The sequence below is a fragment of the Morone saxatilis genome, unplaced genomic scaffold (assembly GCF_004916995.1).
Source record: "Morone saxatilis isolate NCDOM2014 unplaced genomic scaffold, NCSU_SB_2.0 Contig19, whole genome shotgun sequence".
In the NCBI taxonomy this organism is placed as follows: domain Eukaryota; kingdom Metazoa; phylum Chordata; class Actinopteri; family Moronidae; genus Morone; species Morone saxatilis.
The window spans coordinates 6,176,340-6,191,566 of record NW_023339751.1 but is presented as its reverse complement, the minus strand read 5'-3'; the positions used below and the strand labels follow the sequence as shown (position 1 = coordinate 6,191,566).

Sequence of the window (15,227 nt, the reverse complement as noted above, 5' to 3'; positions counted from 1 at the left end):
GGGGGGGGGGGGGGGGGGGTTTACGCTGCCAAGAGATAAATCTGTCCTCCTGCCAAGCTTCCCAGATAATCAATCACACGAATGACAATGGAGACACACACAGTGTATACACAAACAATCACACACACACGCTTGAGTCCTGCGTCAGGTTTGGTGTTCTGCAAGGTGAATTTAGCTTGCTGGTGTGGTGGAGTTGTTCTGGTTAATTCCGCTCTCTACTGAAGCATCATCATAATCTACTCCCAGTCAGGTTGTAACACTATCACACATAACTGAGTTTAATAAAAAGCATGAATCACTCAAACCAACAGACTGGCAATGGCAGCATGGCTAATATGACAGACTCGGGAGAGATGAACAGGGATGGGTATCATCTCTCAGGACAGAGGGGAGGGTTGGAGGGGAGCGCGTGAGGAGGGTGGGGGGCAGCTGGAAGAAGAGCGAGATGAAGGGTTAAATCAAGCAGCCATGAACACTTAAGACTCCCAAAGGATGAAGTGAAAGGAAATCCTGTTCTCATCGTTCTGCCTCTCGCCTCACTCTGTCCATCCGTCCATGCATCCATCCATGTAAAATTGACGGCTGCTCACTACCTCCACCATTCAGCAGGTTACAGTGTGGTCATTCACTCAGTTATCTAAGACAAGGAAGACCCATTTAAGAAAACCAGACTTGTCTGCTTTGGCTTAAACTCTAGCCTGTATTTATTTTGCCACTTACTACAGTGTACTCATTCTAGACCTTTTCTAGACTTCTTTCTTGCCATGCAGAAGTTGAAAAAGTTAACTTGCTGTTCACCATGCTGCCAGTAAATGCTCCTTAATGTTAGACAGTCATCCTCTCCTGCATGAAATCATTTATGCTCCTCAATTTTTTCACATATTGCTACCGTTTTTTTTTGGCTGCACTTTTGAGCACAAGCTTTGGTCGGTCATAGATTGATGGAGACTGAACCGGTAATGTAGACAAAACTCCAGTAGGTCCGAACGCCTCATTCAGGAGTCAAGAAATTCAATTTGAAAAGCACATTCCGTAATAAACCCCAACAGTTACTATATTTGGAACTGAGAACAGGTTCTCGATATTCAAGTCTTATTTTCTCATTCAGCTCTTTACTCTGAGTGACGGGTGCCTACATGACCACACAATTTCCTGGCAAAGTTTAGAACAGATCTGGGTTATTTCCCATGAGAGATCTTTGTAGTTCTTTTTCCCTTCAGTGTTCTTCTCGCTGGTTTCAAGTGGGCTCAATTGGAAAAAGGTATTGTCACTTCTGTACACCAACCAATTAAAATTAGAATCTGGTGAGAGATAAGGTTTTCAGTGTTAAACTCTTAAAAACATCTTCAGTCATTATGTACCTGTGCCTCAAATCTAAGTATCTCTGTATAACATTGTATATTTCTAACTAAATGCGCAGAAATCAAAAAGGTTTTACCAAATGTCCATATCATTTCTCCATAGTCTGATTTTTATATTATTTCCTTCTGCTAGGCCTGACAAGTGATTCATAGGTGCAATATAGCTATATATAATTATAGACATTTAATAGGAAGTTATTTTGGCACACTGTAGCACCATAAATGTACCATTTAAAAGTATGAGAAGGTCAACAATTCATTTCTTGGCAGGATAAATTCTAAAGACATTTTACTCTTGCGAATGTGAACACTGGATTGTGCAAATAGCTAATGCACATTTCTCACATACGAAGTTTAAGTAACTATGCAATGGCAAGAGTTAATGTCTCATCTCTCGATCAGACATCCAAGAATCATTCACGGTATCTGCAGAAGGAAGCACATCCTCTCTGTTCAGACACTGCAGCAGTTGCGTGTCTCAGCTCTTCAGAGGTGAGGTGGGTTTCCAATAAAACTCACTCAACCACCAAAACCAAGACGAAACAGCGTACAGAGAACTAGCTTGACAAGGTGACCACACCAGTGCTCGTATTATCTGCCCTCAAAGGATGATTAAGTATGTCATCTCTCCGAACAAGGAAGCAGCAGCAGAACTGATCTGCTGTGGCTGTCGATGGATGATTTTCATTTCATTTCTTCTGACAGGATTGATGACAAGCCGATCATCGCAACATTTAGGATACATACATCTTTGACACATAGTTCTTAGTTTAGAACTGGGGTGAACTTGAACTTTACCAAAAGAGAGGGGAAAGTGGCACACAAGTCACACTAGTGTGTGGAATATGTTTAGGGACATTCGTTTGGAACACGTTCCTATTACTGCTCACAACTGACATGAATCTGTGATGAAAGCAAGCAAGCTCTGTCAGCCTGTGAACAGCATTCTCGTTTGGTTGAAATCCGCACAAACAAGGAGAGATGACTGAACATTAGAGGAGCATTTCCTAGAAGCCGCAGAGAGCTGGATGGTATAGCAGCTCGCTGACAGTGTGCATGAGCGGGGGAGGGGCAAGACAGGCATGTTATATGTCAACTAGAGTGCTGCACGCAACATAGTGAGTGTGTGTGTATATATGTGTGTGTGAGAGAGAGCGTGTGTACACTGAGAAATTACTCAGGAATGTGAGGATACATGCCAAAGACAAAGAATTTGAGTCACATTCAAGGGAACCTTACCCTCCTTGCCTCCTCTGAAGAAATATCACAATCCCATCAAAAGGCCTCGCCTGAGAGCCACACTGGATGGAACTAATGGAAGTCTTGTGCACTGGCTTAAGCCTGTTGGAGGAGTTTGATTGATGAGATTTCTCCCTGCAGATGAATTTCCTCTGACAGTGGGAGGGAAATCTAATAGCATCTGATGAAACCTTGATTGAAACTTTGTGAATTTACAAAAAGATGTTGACCGTGAAGATCAGACAAGTAAAGATTTTTTTTCTAGCAACACATTCATTGGCTTTTTAAAAATTTATTCATAGATTTATATCTCAAAAATCTTTCCGTACAGTTGAATTCACACATTCTTTACGCTCTATTATGGTTTAATCCTAACTTGAGAAATGGATAAGCACATTGATGGCAACGTTTGAGCTAGAGAGGGATCTCAAGTTAGCATTCAGCCATATGTGAATCAGAAACCACAGTCATAGACACCCAACTCAGACACAGCTACAACTTAATAAATACTTTACAAAAATAATGCAGGCTTTTTACAATGAAGATCTGCCTCAGAGACACAAGGGACACGGTTGTAAATTAATGGTGAGGAAAAAAAAATGTGCATGCTAAATAAACTCACAAGCTTACATGAGAACCTGGATATTGTGAAATGGTAAAGCCCCCCAACACATTCCTGATGGATCTCATTATTCTATTACCACAGGCCTCTCACCAAACATAAACAATCTATGGAGACGGACATGGACACAATCTAAACGAAGGTTCCTAGAATAATAATTTTCCCTTTTTAAGAATATAAACTCAGTTCTCCCTTTAGTGACCAAATCTGAGTTATAAATGGTGACAAGATTACTGGCAAAATTTTCATTCATTATTTTAGAGGCATCTTTTATAAAAAAACAAAACAAACAAATATTAAAAAACAAAGCAACGTTTCGTGCTTGGTTTTGGTGAAGTCAAGAAAAGTTCCTTGTGCGTTCAGACTCTGTTGGATTTTTATTCCTCTTGATTCAAAAGAGCAGTAAGTCTTGTTCCTCAGAGCCTAAAAGTTCATGTGTTATTTGACCTAAAACAGAAGAAAAAAAATGGTTTCAGCACCATTTTCGAGGTTTAGCTGAATATTTAAGCAGTGTGTGTTTTTCCTTTCACTCTACTGCGGGCTAGAATTCCCTTGCTTCTTCAAACTGTTTGTAGTAGTCCTCATCCTGAGGGTTGTCGGGACACTTTTGCCCGTTGTTTGGTGGCCTGGCCTGGTTGTAGCGGCTCCAGTCTCCTTTGCAGATGATCCAGGGCAGGATGTCCACCTTGTAGTGCAGGTCGGCGGAGAACTCCGTGCTGATGAGGTTGGGCGTGCCGGCCCCTTTGCCGCGAGTGATGAGCTTCATGTTGTCGTCGTAGCAGCAGTGCTGCGCTGCCAGCGTGGTGGACTCCAGCGTCAGCATGGAGCGGATGCAGTAACGGGCTGTGGGCTTGTAGATCTCCAGCTTCTCTTTTGGCCCGCTGGCATCTTTCCAACGGAAATCTCGGCGCGTGGGAGCATCGTGTACGTCTGCCGTACTGTACGCCACCTCAGTTGGGTAAGAGCAAGGGCAGCTGGGAAGGTCGTTTGCCACCTTGGTCATGTATTTCTTCAAGAAGTCGCTCTTGCAGTTCATCCATCGCTCGCAGCTGTCGGTGTCTGGAAGAAATGATGACACGGTTAAATGATACATCTCCTTCCCAACACACCCCAACATCAGGAGATAAAACCAGAAGAAGTGAGAAGGTGTAATATTTAACATGAAGGTGTGTTTTCGCTAGGTTGATTAAGAACAGACGGACAAAAAGAGAGTGGGCAGCAGCATACTGTGCTCTTCTTGCCCTGCTGCACATTTTCATCTCTGCCCAGTAATGGAGCGCAGCCCGAGCATGAGGAATTCTAAGTGTGCGAAGGAACGCTGCTGCCAGATGGATGAACTGTCTTTGATAAGCGAAAGAACGTTTGAATGAGGGGTAGTCTAGAGTAAGACAAGGGTAGGCAGAATCTTACCAACACCAAAGAGCTCTGTGGCATTGAACTCATCTGTTCCAGCTAACAGGCTCACTTCAGTAGCTGCTGTCTTGAAAGCATCTTCAATACCTTTAGAGAGATAAATGCACAGTGAAAGGTGGATCAAAAGATGAAAGACTCCGAAATCAACCCACACACTTGCAATCTATCCATTGACCCCCATCTTTACGGCTGTGGAATCTTTTTGTTCTGTGATCCAAAATCAAGACTTTACCTGGGCAGTTGGGCATATCGCAAGTTCTGGACTCGGTTGCTGTACAGGCATAACCACATGACCTGGTTCTCTTCTGGTTGCCATTTCCGCAGGTGACACTGCACGCCGTCCAGTTGCTCCAGTCCCCCTCTCCGTCCATATAGTCTGGATCAAGAGAGAAAGAGAGAGAGAGAGAGATCCTCAGCTCTGATGCAGGCCACATGCTGAACTTACTCAGGCCTGTTAGCATGCCTCACTAATAATAAGTGGGGGGAGGACATGAAAGGGGAAGTGGGGGAGCTCTAAGTTCTCTTTGACTTTGGCCCTCAAAGCAGCACCATGCACGCCTGTCTACACACACACACATGCACACACACGCACACACGCACACACACACACATTCACTATATTGTACATGCTACAGCAGAGTTGTAGAACCAAACAGTCCAAGGCGAAGGGTGTGTTCAGTTAGTGAAGTAACAGGGAAGCACTTTCCAAATTCCAACAAAGCTACAGGCGATCCAGCAGGGAAATTACAAATAGAAATTTTCCCCTGACACAGTGGCACTGGACACCGTTCAGTTGCTCTATCTGTGATTCATTGGTTTCAAAATGGGAAGTGAAATGGCAAGAAATCCTCTTTAACTCCAATTATCATTGAGCAGATCACTGTAATGGATATACATGGAAACAGTTACACAAGGCTCCACGACTACCTCACCCCACCACCACCACCACCGCACACAAACACACACAAACACACACATCTTGAAAGCAGTACTCCATCAATGAGGAGAATTAATGTGGGCATGTTGGGATGGAAGTATTTCTGGCCAAGGTCCAACCCTTCCTATACACCCCCTGCTGCCATCTGCCCCTCATTATGAGCATTTTGTATGAATACGGGCCAGATAGGCATCTAGCGCTGCTCCCCTCCTTATTCCATAGCTTACTACGGCCAAAGAGCTGGTGGCAGCTTAGACAGGACTTGGATTTTTGAAAACTTGATAATAACCTGCCCTCAACCCACAGATAAGACAACTGAGTGTGCTATCAGTGGCCTGTGATGGATGACCCTCACTGCCTGTCCACAATTATGATTATTAGGTTTAAAACCAGGACAGTAATGATGATAAAATATTTCCTTGTCCATTAGTGCGGTAAGAATGAGAGGGGACCGCAGCGATAAGCCAGAAACATTAAACATGGGCTATGGTTTGACAAAAAAATGATTATAAAATAGCCTTCCTCACCACTGTAGTGCAAGTGGATAAAATGACATTTACCACAGCACACGCATTCCTGTTCGACCATGTTGGTTTGGGCATGCTACAACACGGGCCGGACGCATACTGTATGACAGTGAGTGTAAATTCTTCCACGGCAGATTTATCTGTGGGGTTACTTTTGGAGAGTGTTGTGAGAATGGTGTGGCAGCTAAACAGTGCTTCTGGCCCCATTCCTGCTGCTGAACTTTGATGTAGCGAAGCGTTTAAACTGTGTCACGTAGCTAGCTCCGCACCACAGAGGAATCTATCTCATAAAAGAGTGTTAAAGGCTTCAATCAGGGGCTCCCAAAGGCTCGCCTGGGATGACTGCACTTATTATGGTGACAGCTTAAATCAGCAAATCTGCAAATTACAGATTCCACATCAGTCTATGGCCATCTGTGGAAAACGCTGGAGACCAGTGCTCAAATAAGAGCTTGTGGATCCAGCTAAATATTCTGCGACGTGCATTGTGCACTCATTTCCTCACAAACACGCCCTCCTGTCGTACTCACCATATTCAGTTTGAGCTTTGCTTCCTCCCCCGGTGCCTCCTCTCCTGTCCCAGTCTGCCGGCGGCCTGAGGAAGTTGCTGTCTTCGCTGTTGCTTCCGTAAGAGCGATCATGCTCCTCTGTTTGGTGAGTGGTGGAAGAGGAAGAAGATGAAGAAGAGTGAGGCCACCAGTTTCTCCAGTTGGGAGAAGCCCAGTTGGGTTTGGTTTCCTTACGGAGGCCTTTTTCTGGCTCATGACCCTCCAGTCCATCCACCACTTCAATAGTCACCTGGATTAAAGCTTAAAGTTAATATTTGAGTCATCAAAGAAGATACTTCTATAGCATTTGTGACCATAATGGGTCGATCGGTTGCCATGAGGTGACACTTTCTGATACCCCTACTCATGATATTACCCCCTCCCCCTTCCTGTCCCAACACATGTGCCTCCCAGATGAGGGGGGACCATCACCCCTGCCCCACAGTCACCCTCCCACCTCTCGGGCTCTCTCCACCTAAACACAAAGTTCAAAGGGCTACTCAGCCTCCTCCAGACCATGAAAGCCAGATGAATCCCAGGATCAAAGACACCCCCCTCCTCCTCCTCCCCATCTCCCACAGCCTCACGCCCTTGCTCAATTGCTTGCTGCGCTCTCTTCCCACATCTTGAGATGTTAATACACTTTGTTCGTGCTCGGATTTAGCAGTGATGCTCTCAGAAATGGAAAGACCCCCTCGCTGGATTAGACGAGAGAATGATTTAAACATGGCAGCGGTTACTCGGCCATCTGCACCACTGAGGGCTCGCCACACATTTACATAAGCTGCCGTCTGTCTTCCTGCACATAAGTTAGTAGTGAGGCATTGCTGGTTAGTGTCTGCCTTTCAGCTATCATTATGATGGACGTGACACTACAAGCCAGGAAGTGTGAAAGGGGACAGGGGGAGAAGGAAGGGGGAGAAAAAGGGGGTAGTGATGTGCACCAAACTATTCTCCTTCTTCCTGTTTGCTCTTCCTGTCCTATGTGCTTGAGTAGCCATGTCTTACAAGTGAATAAAAGCATCAAAGCACACTGGCAGGTGCACAGACACACATGATCACCTGTATGTTGGGATTCTGTCCATTGATATCGGCTTTGGAGAGGTCAGGGAAATTGTGCAGATCTAGTAGGAAAGCTCCGGGGCCGTCCCTGTGTACGTTGCTGCCTTGTGCCCACGGGAGGGTGGCAGGCCGGTGGGTCAACCTGTGTTCTGGACCAGACCTCCGGTCTTCTGGAGCCAGCTGGGCAGAGGAGCTGCTTTTTGCATTTATATTGTTCTGCTGAGGAGAGGAAGAACACAGTATGAATTTGTGATTGGTTTGTGCATTCACAGAATAAGATAATTAAACAAATATTTTACTCCCTTGTGTGTGAATGTAACTAAGGGGCTGTATGCCACTTGGCATCTACAGAGTCTGCACACTCAGCAACATTAGATTGATTTCTCATGTTGACAGAGGTTTATGCGGCCACGACCTCTGTCATAAATCCTGTGGACAGTGGACTCTTAACTCCTTGGAGCCCAGAAAGAAGGAGCCAATGAAAGAGTGGGACAAACATTGCACTGAGTTCTGTTCTGCGTCTGTCTGCTTCCACCACAATATAATCCGTCTAGAGCCGGCATTCAGAGCCAGTGTCAGTGTATATTTTTCCATTTTTAACTGAGCATGCTGCTGCTTTACCATAGTAATGTGATGTGGACATTTTTAGCATGTTCTGGTGCTGGCTGGCTGGGAGAAAAGAGCGATGTAAGACTGCACTGTTTTCCTGCACTGGGGCTATACAGAGAAACCTAAGCAAACATTGCAAAATAATTACATCTGCCTTCTTGAAGACAGAAAAACATTTGGCTTTCTGACAGGGCTGTTGTAAATTCGTCCCAAAAGGACAGTTGAGGCATATGTCCCCTGTCAGGTATGCGTAGAAGGGACAATTACTCCTCACTTGGACAGACAGCCATAAGTAGTCAGCAATCATCCATTCTAGGGTGGCAGAAAATAAGATCAAAGAAAGCCATCAATCACGTTCCTTGTTTTCTTTTTTCATGTCCCATTTCTTCCTCCCTAGTGTTTTTGTGGCCACGCTGAGGCCTGAGAATATGGCAGCAGTGCTGTACGGTTGCGGTGGCCAGTCACAGACAAAGTGTCAGCTCAGCCACATTGTGGTGGGCATAAAAGCCCCCAGCGGAGCTGTTTGTGTCCAGCCAAGGTGCACTCTGGGATAATATAGGCGCTGTAAATGGAGCTGCACAGCAAGGGAGGAAGGATTATAAATGTACATGTAACTTAAATTCAACCGCCGTGGGGACAGCGGCTGCACAGAGAGACTCCCATATCCATTTGAGCATCATTCTTCTTAATTCACTACCAGATGGAGTTTTTATGATAATATGATGCATTTCAAAGAATTCAAAAAACTTTCACATCACATATCTTAATGTGAACTACTGCCATAATTACAATAATTATACAATTGCCCATAATTTTGAGGAAGAAGGGTAGGTGGTTCTGCATTTTGCCTGTAGCCACCAAATAAAAAGAGGGAGAGGTTTTTACTGTAGATAAGATGACACGTTTTTTTTTATGAGAATTTATGTTCTAAATCATAAAATTTGAGGAAAGGAATATTCTGATAAAGATTCCAATTAAAACCACAAATGTCTTTTCCATAACCAAACAATTATGGCTGATGGCTGAGTACAGAAAAAAAGAACATCATAGGACCCTCTTTGGTTCTATCACAAGCACTTGGGCTTTGAGATGCCCACATGATAACCCCGTCTTTCAAGTTCCCAGCCTTCAGAAGTCACTCAGTGGCTGTAATTGAGCTCCACTGAGGGAGCCGGCCCAACACAACACTCACAGGTTCAATCACAATGTAACAACATACGTGCAATTGTAAATACAGTAAACAGGTGTTGGTCATTTTTGTGGGTTATAGATAGTTATCTTCGGTCCAAACATTACTGTTTTATGATACTGATACTACAAACTGTCATTTGAATCTGTTGCCAGAAAGCACTAATCTACCACACATTTCACTGCCACTGTGGACAGACAATTCCATTTGGTTTTCCCATCATATGACAGAGGTGATTTTATTCACAACACCTGTCATTTATGGAAATTCATCTAGAGATAGAACACAAAAATAACTGTTATTGAGTTTTGACTTACTACTTTCTCCACGGGTTGGTCTACGGTATTAAAAGGAAGAATATGCCACCACAAATGTTTCAAAATACGCGAACTATCGGCTCATGAAACCCACTCACAGTGTTTGCAGGCAGATTAATCCTCCATTATCCAGCCTAAGCCCATCTGAATCTTCTGTTGTGTCATATTATGATGTATTACACATGGCAGGCAGATTATCTAATCCTGACACAAATTTGGTTTATTTAAAGTCAAACTTAAAAGCATTCTGATCCCAGGGCAACCCTTGCGATGATGTTTCACTCAGTACAGGAGGCCATTGAGCTGAAGCCTGCTTGTAAACACAGACAGTTTGTGAGTTTATGGGCAAATACTGGTAGCTTAGTACTAATGCAATTTGATTTATGTTTAGGCCATAGATTATCTTGCAGATAGTTGGGTAAGAATGCACCAAATGGGAGAATTGCTGTGCTGAATATTGCAGAAGTCCTGCAAGTTTGAATAAAACTAGCAGTATTATTTCCCATCAGACTGCTAAGGATCCAAAAAAACACATAAGAAAGCAACCTTGAACAAACTGATTCCAAAATCTTCCATGACTAAAACGTAGCTTTTTAGTCTAAAATATTTGTTAACATTTTGAAATCACATGTCGCTGAACTCCAGTATGGAAGGATATTTCCTGATGTGCTCTGTTGACAGCAGACTGATTCATTGATACAAATCTATTTTATCACCATGGACAGATTTGTGAAAGTCACTATAAACTGACAGTTTGCTAAAAGGAAATGTGTTACCTGTCAGCTGTGAAAAGCTACACAATTTACAAACTGAGCCTTGAAGTTGCATAGAGGTGAGTTAGAAATCATTTAATAACCTAACCTAGGATTTCCCCACCAATATTGAACTCCCACAACACCGGAGTTACAAACCATTTTCTCTAATGTAAACCGATCCAGCAAGGACCTAAAGAACAATCTCATGTGATCAATTCCCTTGTAGAGAATTTGCTTCTTCAACCTCTCTTAAAGTCGATATTTGATGTTAAATAAACATTTTCACTTTCAGCCTTTGAACAGTCAAACCTTGCACAATAGATACCGCTGCGATGTGTACACAGTGTTGACATTCAGATTATTGTCTCACTTTCTTTGGGGCCAACAGGACAGATGCTGATTTTCTTACTGTAAACACATCAAAATCTTGCCACAACATGGAGAAATATCAGCCATAAATATAATGCTGTTGATTAAAGGCTTAAGCTGAATTGTAAATAGGATAACTGTGAGATAGCACTGCTGAAAACAGTCCATCACTTGGACAGAAACAGGGAAATCTAAGCTGCTTTTCCCCATAAGCACTGAGATTTCACTAAATCTATATTTTCATCTGGGAGCTCAGCAATGTGAAGGACGAACCATGAAATTTTATACATCCAAATAGCAGATTTTTTCAATCTGTCTCGATCAGTATTTCAGCAGAACAATTTAGGAGCAGTAGAGTTGAAAATGATGGAAAGAATGCACAACATGGGAATGAGTCATCAGAAAGGAATGGCAGTTGTGTATCAGTCCGTCAATTCTTGATAATGTCGACATAAACACCTCTCTGTCTTTTCCAAATGACTCTCAGTGGAGCTTTTTTAACACGGCTTAATGAGAAAAACATGCTGTTTTCTAATACAGCTCAGGCGGTAACCGTGCACAGGAGTAACTCATTTAAAATTTAAAAAATCAGCAGTGTCCCCCTTTTGATGGCGAGGCAGTTTTACAGTCGCTATCACTCATCTGAGATCCTCCTCGACGAGGAACGCGCTTTAATTTGGAGATCAAAAGTGACACCATTCCTTAGTTCATCTGGGGCCTCCCAGGATGTCACCCCCCACTCTCAAAAGCCATGAATGAACACTTGCACACACAAGCCCCCCCCCCTCACAGTATCTCCTCTTCTTTTCCCGCTTCCCCCTTTTTCAACATTGTGAGGGCTGCTTAAAGGGGCATGACTCCATTTTCAATTGGGAGCAACTCAGGGGTCCTTCCCCCAGGGAGGCTGGCAGGAAATGAAGGCAGTGCACATTGTGCCAGATGCTTTTCAGCGATACACTTATGTAGGTGGAAGAGAAAACTATCCTTCCCCTGTCACATGCCTCATACTGGGTGTGTGTTTATTTACAGGGTCAATCTGAGAAGGTGCATGCTGTAATTGGTTGTTATGAGCTCAAACGTGAAGGACTTCTTGATAATAAATGTAGCTAAGAAGGTAGAAAAGTGTATGTTCTTCGCTGACAAATACTGTTTTTAATATCACACTACACTGCCACAGTGGATGAATGTGGCTTCCTGGGTCAGTGATGATAATGTGCCTTGGACCAAAGAGTTTTCTCTCCCCACTACAGGTGCATGGAGCCGCATCCTGTCATTTGTGTTTCTGTGAATGGCATTTTAAATATGACACCTTGGCATGACAATACACCCCCTGGGCCGTGACAAGATGACATCACCATCTTCAGTGGCGGACCAGTCAAGCATGTCTGCACATAGTCGGAGCATTCATGAGCAAAAAAAACAAAAAAAAAACATTTAGTGCTTTTCTCAACATGGGGCATGAGTGGCCATGTTGGGCTCTTTCATCACGAGCCAGAATCTCTATGTAAATTTGGACTATAGTGACAAAAGGGATGTTGAGGCTGGAATGGCTGGCATGTGTTTAGTATTTTTACTGCAGTTCTTCAGGAGAAACTCCCTCCTGGTCCTCATCCCAGCTCATCCAATCCAACCTTTGGCTGTGTGACAAATATTCAATAAATTCCTGAAATATTTTCTCAGCTTTGCATGCCCTAATATCCAACCGAACACAGGCTTGCTGTTGCATATACGCAGGTCAGACTACATTGATGGTGGAGATAAGAGAAATTACCCTCACCATCCTCTGTTGAAGTAAAAATTATTTCCATTCATCTCCCCCAAACCCTGATAAAGAATTTATGAAGGGACACCATTCCAGTGGGCATAAATACCCATTTATCACTGGGACGTGAAGAAGGTATTTCAGTAGCATGCTAAATATACATCAAAAAACAGCTGAAGGATGCTTAACACTCTCTAAAAAAGCCTGTTGATCCCAGACCCGTCTTAACCCTCGAGTCAGGATTTGAGGCTCTGCTGGAGTCTGCGTGCTTTATGCTGATGTTAAAATGGGCAGTCAAACTATTAAAGCTGTCTTAAGAGGTGTCATGTTGACAAATGTCTTCCCTTGTTAAATTTTGTTGAGGCACGTTCTAAATTGGACCACAACACCAAAAAAGGTGTCATTAAAACCTGTATTTTGACCAGACTACATCAATGGCAAAGAATTTCAAGAAATTATATTATCATATTAATTTATGTTATAATTAGTCTTTTCCTTAACACTGAACATTAAAGTCTCATCTTTTCATGAGGCCATGCCCACACATGAATATAATGCAGGATCAAATAAAACAAGTTGGGCTTCAGGCCTGGAATAGAAATCAATTTGAATCAATCCCTAAATTCAACTCTGGGGCAGGAGAGGAAGAGAAGTGGGGGGGCACCTTCAGGGGCTCAGCTCTGACCCTCTGTCTCATCAACTGAGAGTTTTGGATGACAGTGATGAGCCCATGATGACAGAGAAGTGCCTGCAGCTAGCATTTAACCCCCAACCACAAGGAGGTGCGTCTGGTGTAGGGGGCTGATCTCTGACCCTGCCTCATCCTCCATCCCTCTGCTGGCTCCCTGCCATTCCCGGGGGGGGCACCCTAGGGAGACCACATCCGTGTGTATGTCAACAATCCCCAAAAAACTCACAGGGTTCCCGGGGGAATGGAGGTTTTATTTTACCTGGGCCACTGGCTCATGTGAGCATTTTATCATCCCCATCTGTGACCAAATGAGACCCCCTTTAGACATCACCTTTTTGCACCAAGTCCCCCCCCCTCAAGAAATCTCCCTCACCACTAACGGATTTCCGAACTCACCTCTGTAAGTGCTGTGTCTTGATCCAGGCTCAGAGTTAGATTTCCCTGGGGCAGCGGACTGCTCCGCAGCACTGTGATGTGCAAGGTAAGGAGAAGAAGTCCCAGGAGCAGCAGCAGTTCCGCCGCCAGTCGCACCATCCTTTTAACACGGCCGCTCTTGGGAGCCTGCGGTGTGGCCGAAGCTCCGACTCCGCCTCCTCCCGGTGCAGAGACTCCAATCTCCGGATCCGCCGGGGACGAGGAGCCGCAACACCACTTCGGAGCCACTTCGGGAATCAGAATTGCAAATGATGAAGGGAAAAGGATCGGAGATGATGCAGTCGAATAACTTGGGAGGGGGGAAAGTGCTTTAGGTTAATTTGGATCCAGTGTTTTTTTTCTTTTTTTTGTCAACTGTGTGATTGTCCTTAAATAAGATTTGTCCTCTTTTGCTGACTGTTCATATAGTTTGATTTGAGGCAAATATGATATGAGTGAATGCGCTGATCTGCAGGTCCGCTCCAGCGCGCAGCGTTAACACTTTCCGCTCTTGTTGCGCCCTCGTCAAATCTCCAAGCTCAGAAAACTTGCAGCCCAGTTGCCCCGTGCTGTCCCCACCACATTCTCAGCCTCACACTAAAGTCTTTCTCACTTCCACTTCAGCCGCTTTACGCAGTTCTTGATCTGTCCACATTCTGCGCTATCCGACGCTTTATTCGACGAGACTACCTTTGGAAGAAAAAAAAAAGTACAGGTAGTTAAGAAAAAAAAAAAAAAGCTTCCCAGTGAAGACTTCACGGCGGAGTTCTGACTGCTTCAAAAACAGTATTCATCCATTATTCTGCGGACTGTGAGTCCACCTAAATTAAGACACGAGTGCTTGCGCGCGTCTCTAACGAGTCCCGTTGGAGGAAACAAGTCAAACCATATCAAACTACGGCTTACTAGGACACGCTATTCTTGTTGTGCGCTCTTGAGGTGGTTTTATACTATACGCCCCTGTGCAGGCGCCCTCCCCCTGGTTAACTCTTTCATCCCTCTCAGCCAGTCCTCCTCAAAGTGGGGTCCGGTCGGGGTTAACACCAAATATTCTTGCGGGAGTTCAGGTGTGAAACAACCCCAAAAGTATATTATGCTCATTTTCCCCCATTGCAGATGAGATACATTTCAGTCCTTTCCAGTCACAGGATCAAAGTTACACAGAGATTATCTTTAAAAACTACAAAAGACTACAAGAGAACATCATGACAGATTTAATCAAATTTCCCTATCAAATCACTGATATGTACGCTGGTTAAGTCGTACTTTATTAACGCCACTATACAGGGACAATAAGGACTCCCTGGAACAACCTCAAGTAGCCTTGGTGGTCCCCGGAGGCGCACTGGGCGCACAGACGCGTCGCAGCGCAGAGGAAGACACCCGGAGGCGCTTTACAGGAGGTCCGCGTC

At 44.2% G+C, this 15,227-nt stretch overlaps 1 protein-coding gene across 2 annotated transcripts; it reads right to left on the bottom strand.

Annotated features, from left to right (window-relative positions):
* Nucleotides 1–2,876: 2,876 nt before the first annotated feature.
* On the bottom strand, nt 2,877–14,721 carry ism1 (isthmin 1). 2 transcript variants are annotated; one of them, XM_035662939.1, is made up of 6 exons: nt 13,798–14,721; nt 7,710–7,928; nt 6,630–6,897; nt 4,868–5,011; nt 4,633–4,722; nt 2,877–4,281 (listed from the first exon to the last, which is right to left on the bottom strand). In XM_035662939.1, exons 1-6 carry the CDS (start codon nt 13,933–13,935, stop codon nt 3,764–3,766), a joined length of 1,377 nt encoding a protein of 458 aa, XP_035518832.1. In that variant the 5' UTR covers nt 13,936–14,721; the 3' UTR covers nt 2,877–3,763. The 2 variants fall into 2 exon arrangements, with proteins under 2 accessions (XP_035518832.1, XP_035518833.1); XM_035662940.1 differs by having other exon boundaries at nt 7,710–7,925.
* Nucleotides 14,722–15,227: the final 506 nt, after the last annotated feature.

Excerpts from the sequence above, each read along its gene's own strand:
- ism1 (XM_035662939.1), bottom strand. The coding sequence starts at position 13,935 with ATGGTGCGACTGGCGGCGGAACTGCTGCTGCTCCTGGGACTTCTTCTC. Across the intron at positions 6,898-7,709 it reads GACAGAATCCCAACATACAG|GTGACTATTGAAGTGGTGGA; the intron begins GTGATCATGTGT and ends GCTTTAATCCAG. Across the intron at positions 4,282-4,632 it reads CACAGAGCTCTTTGGTGTTG|ACACCGACAGCTGCGAGCGA; the intron begins GTAAGATTCTGC and ends CATTTCTTCCAG.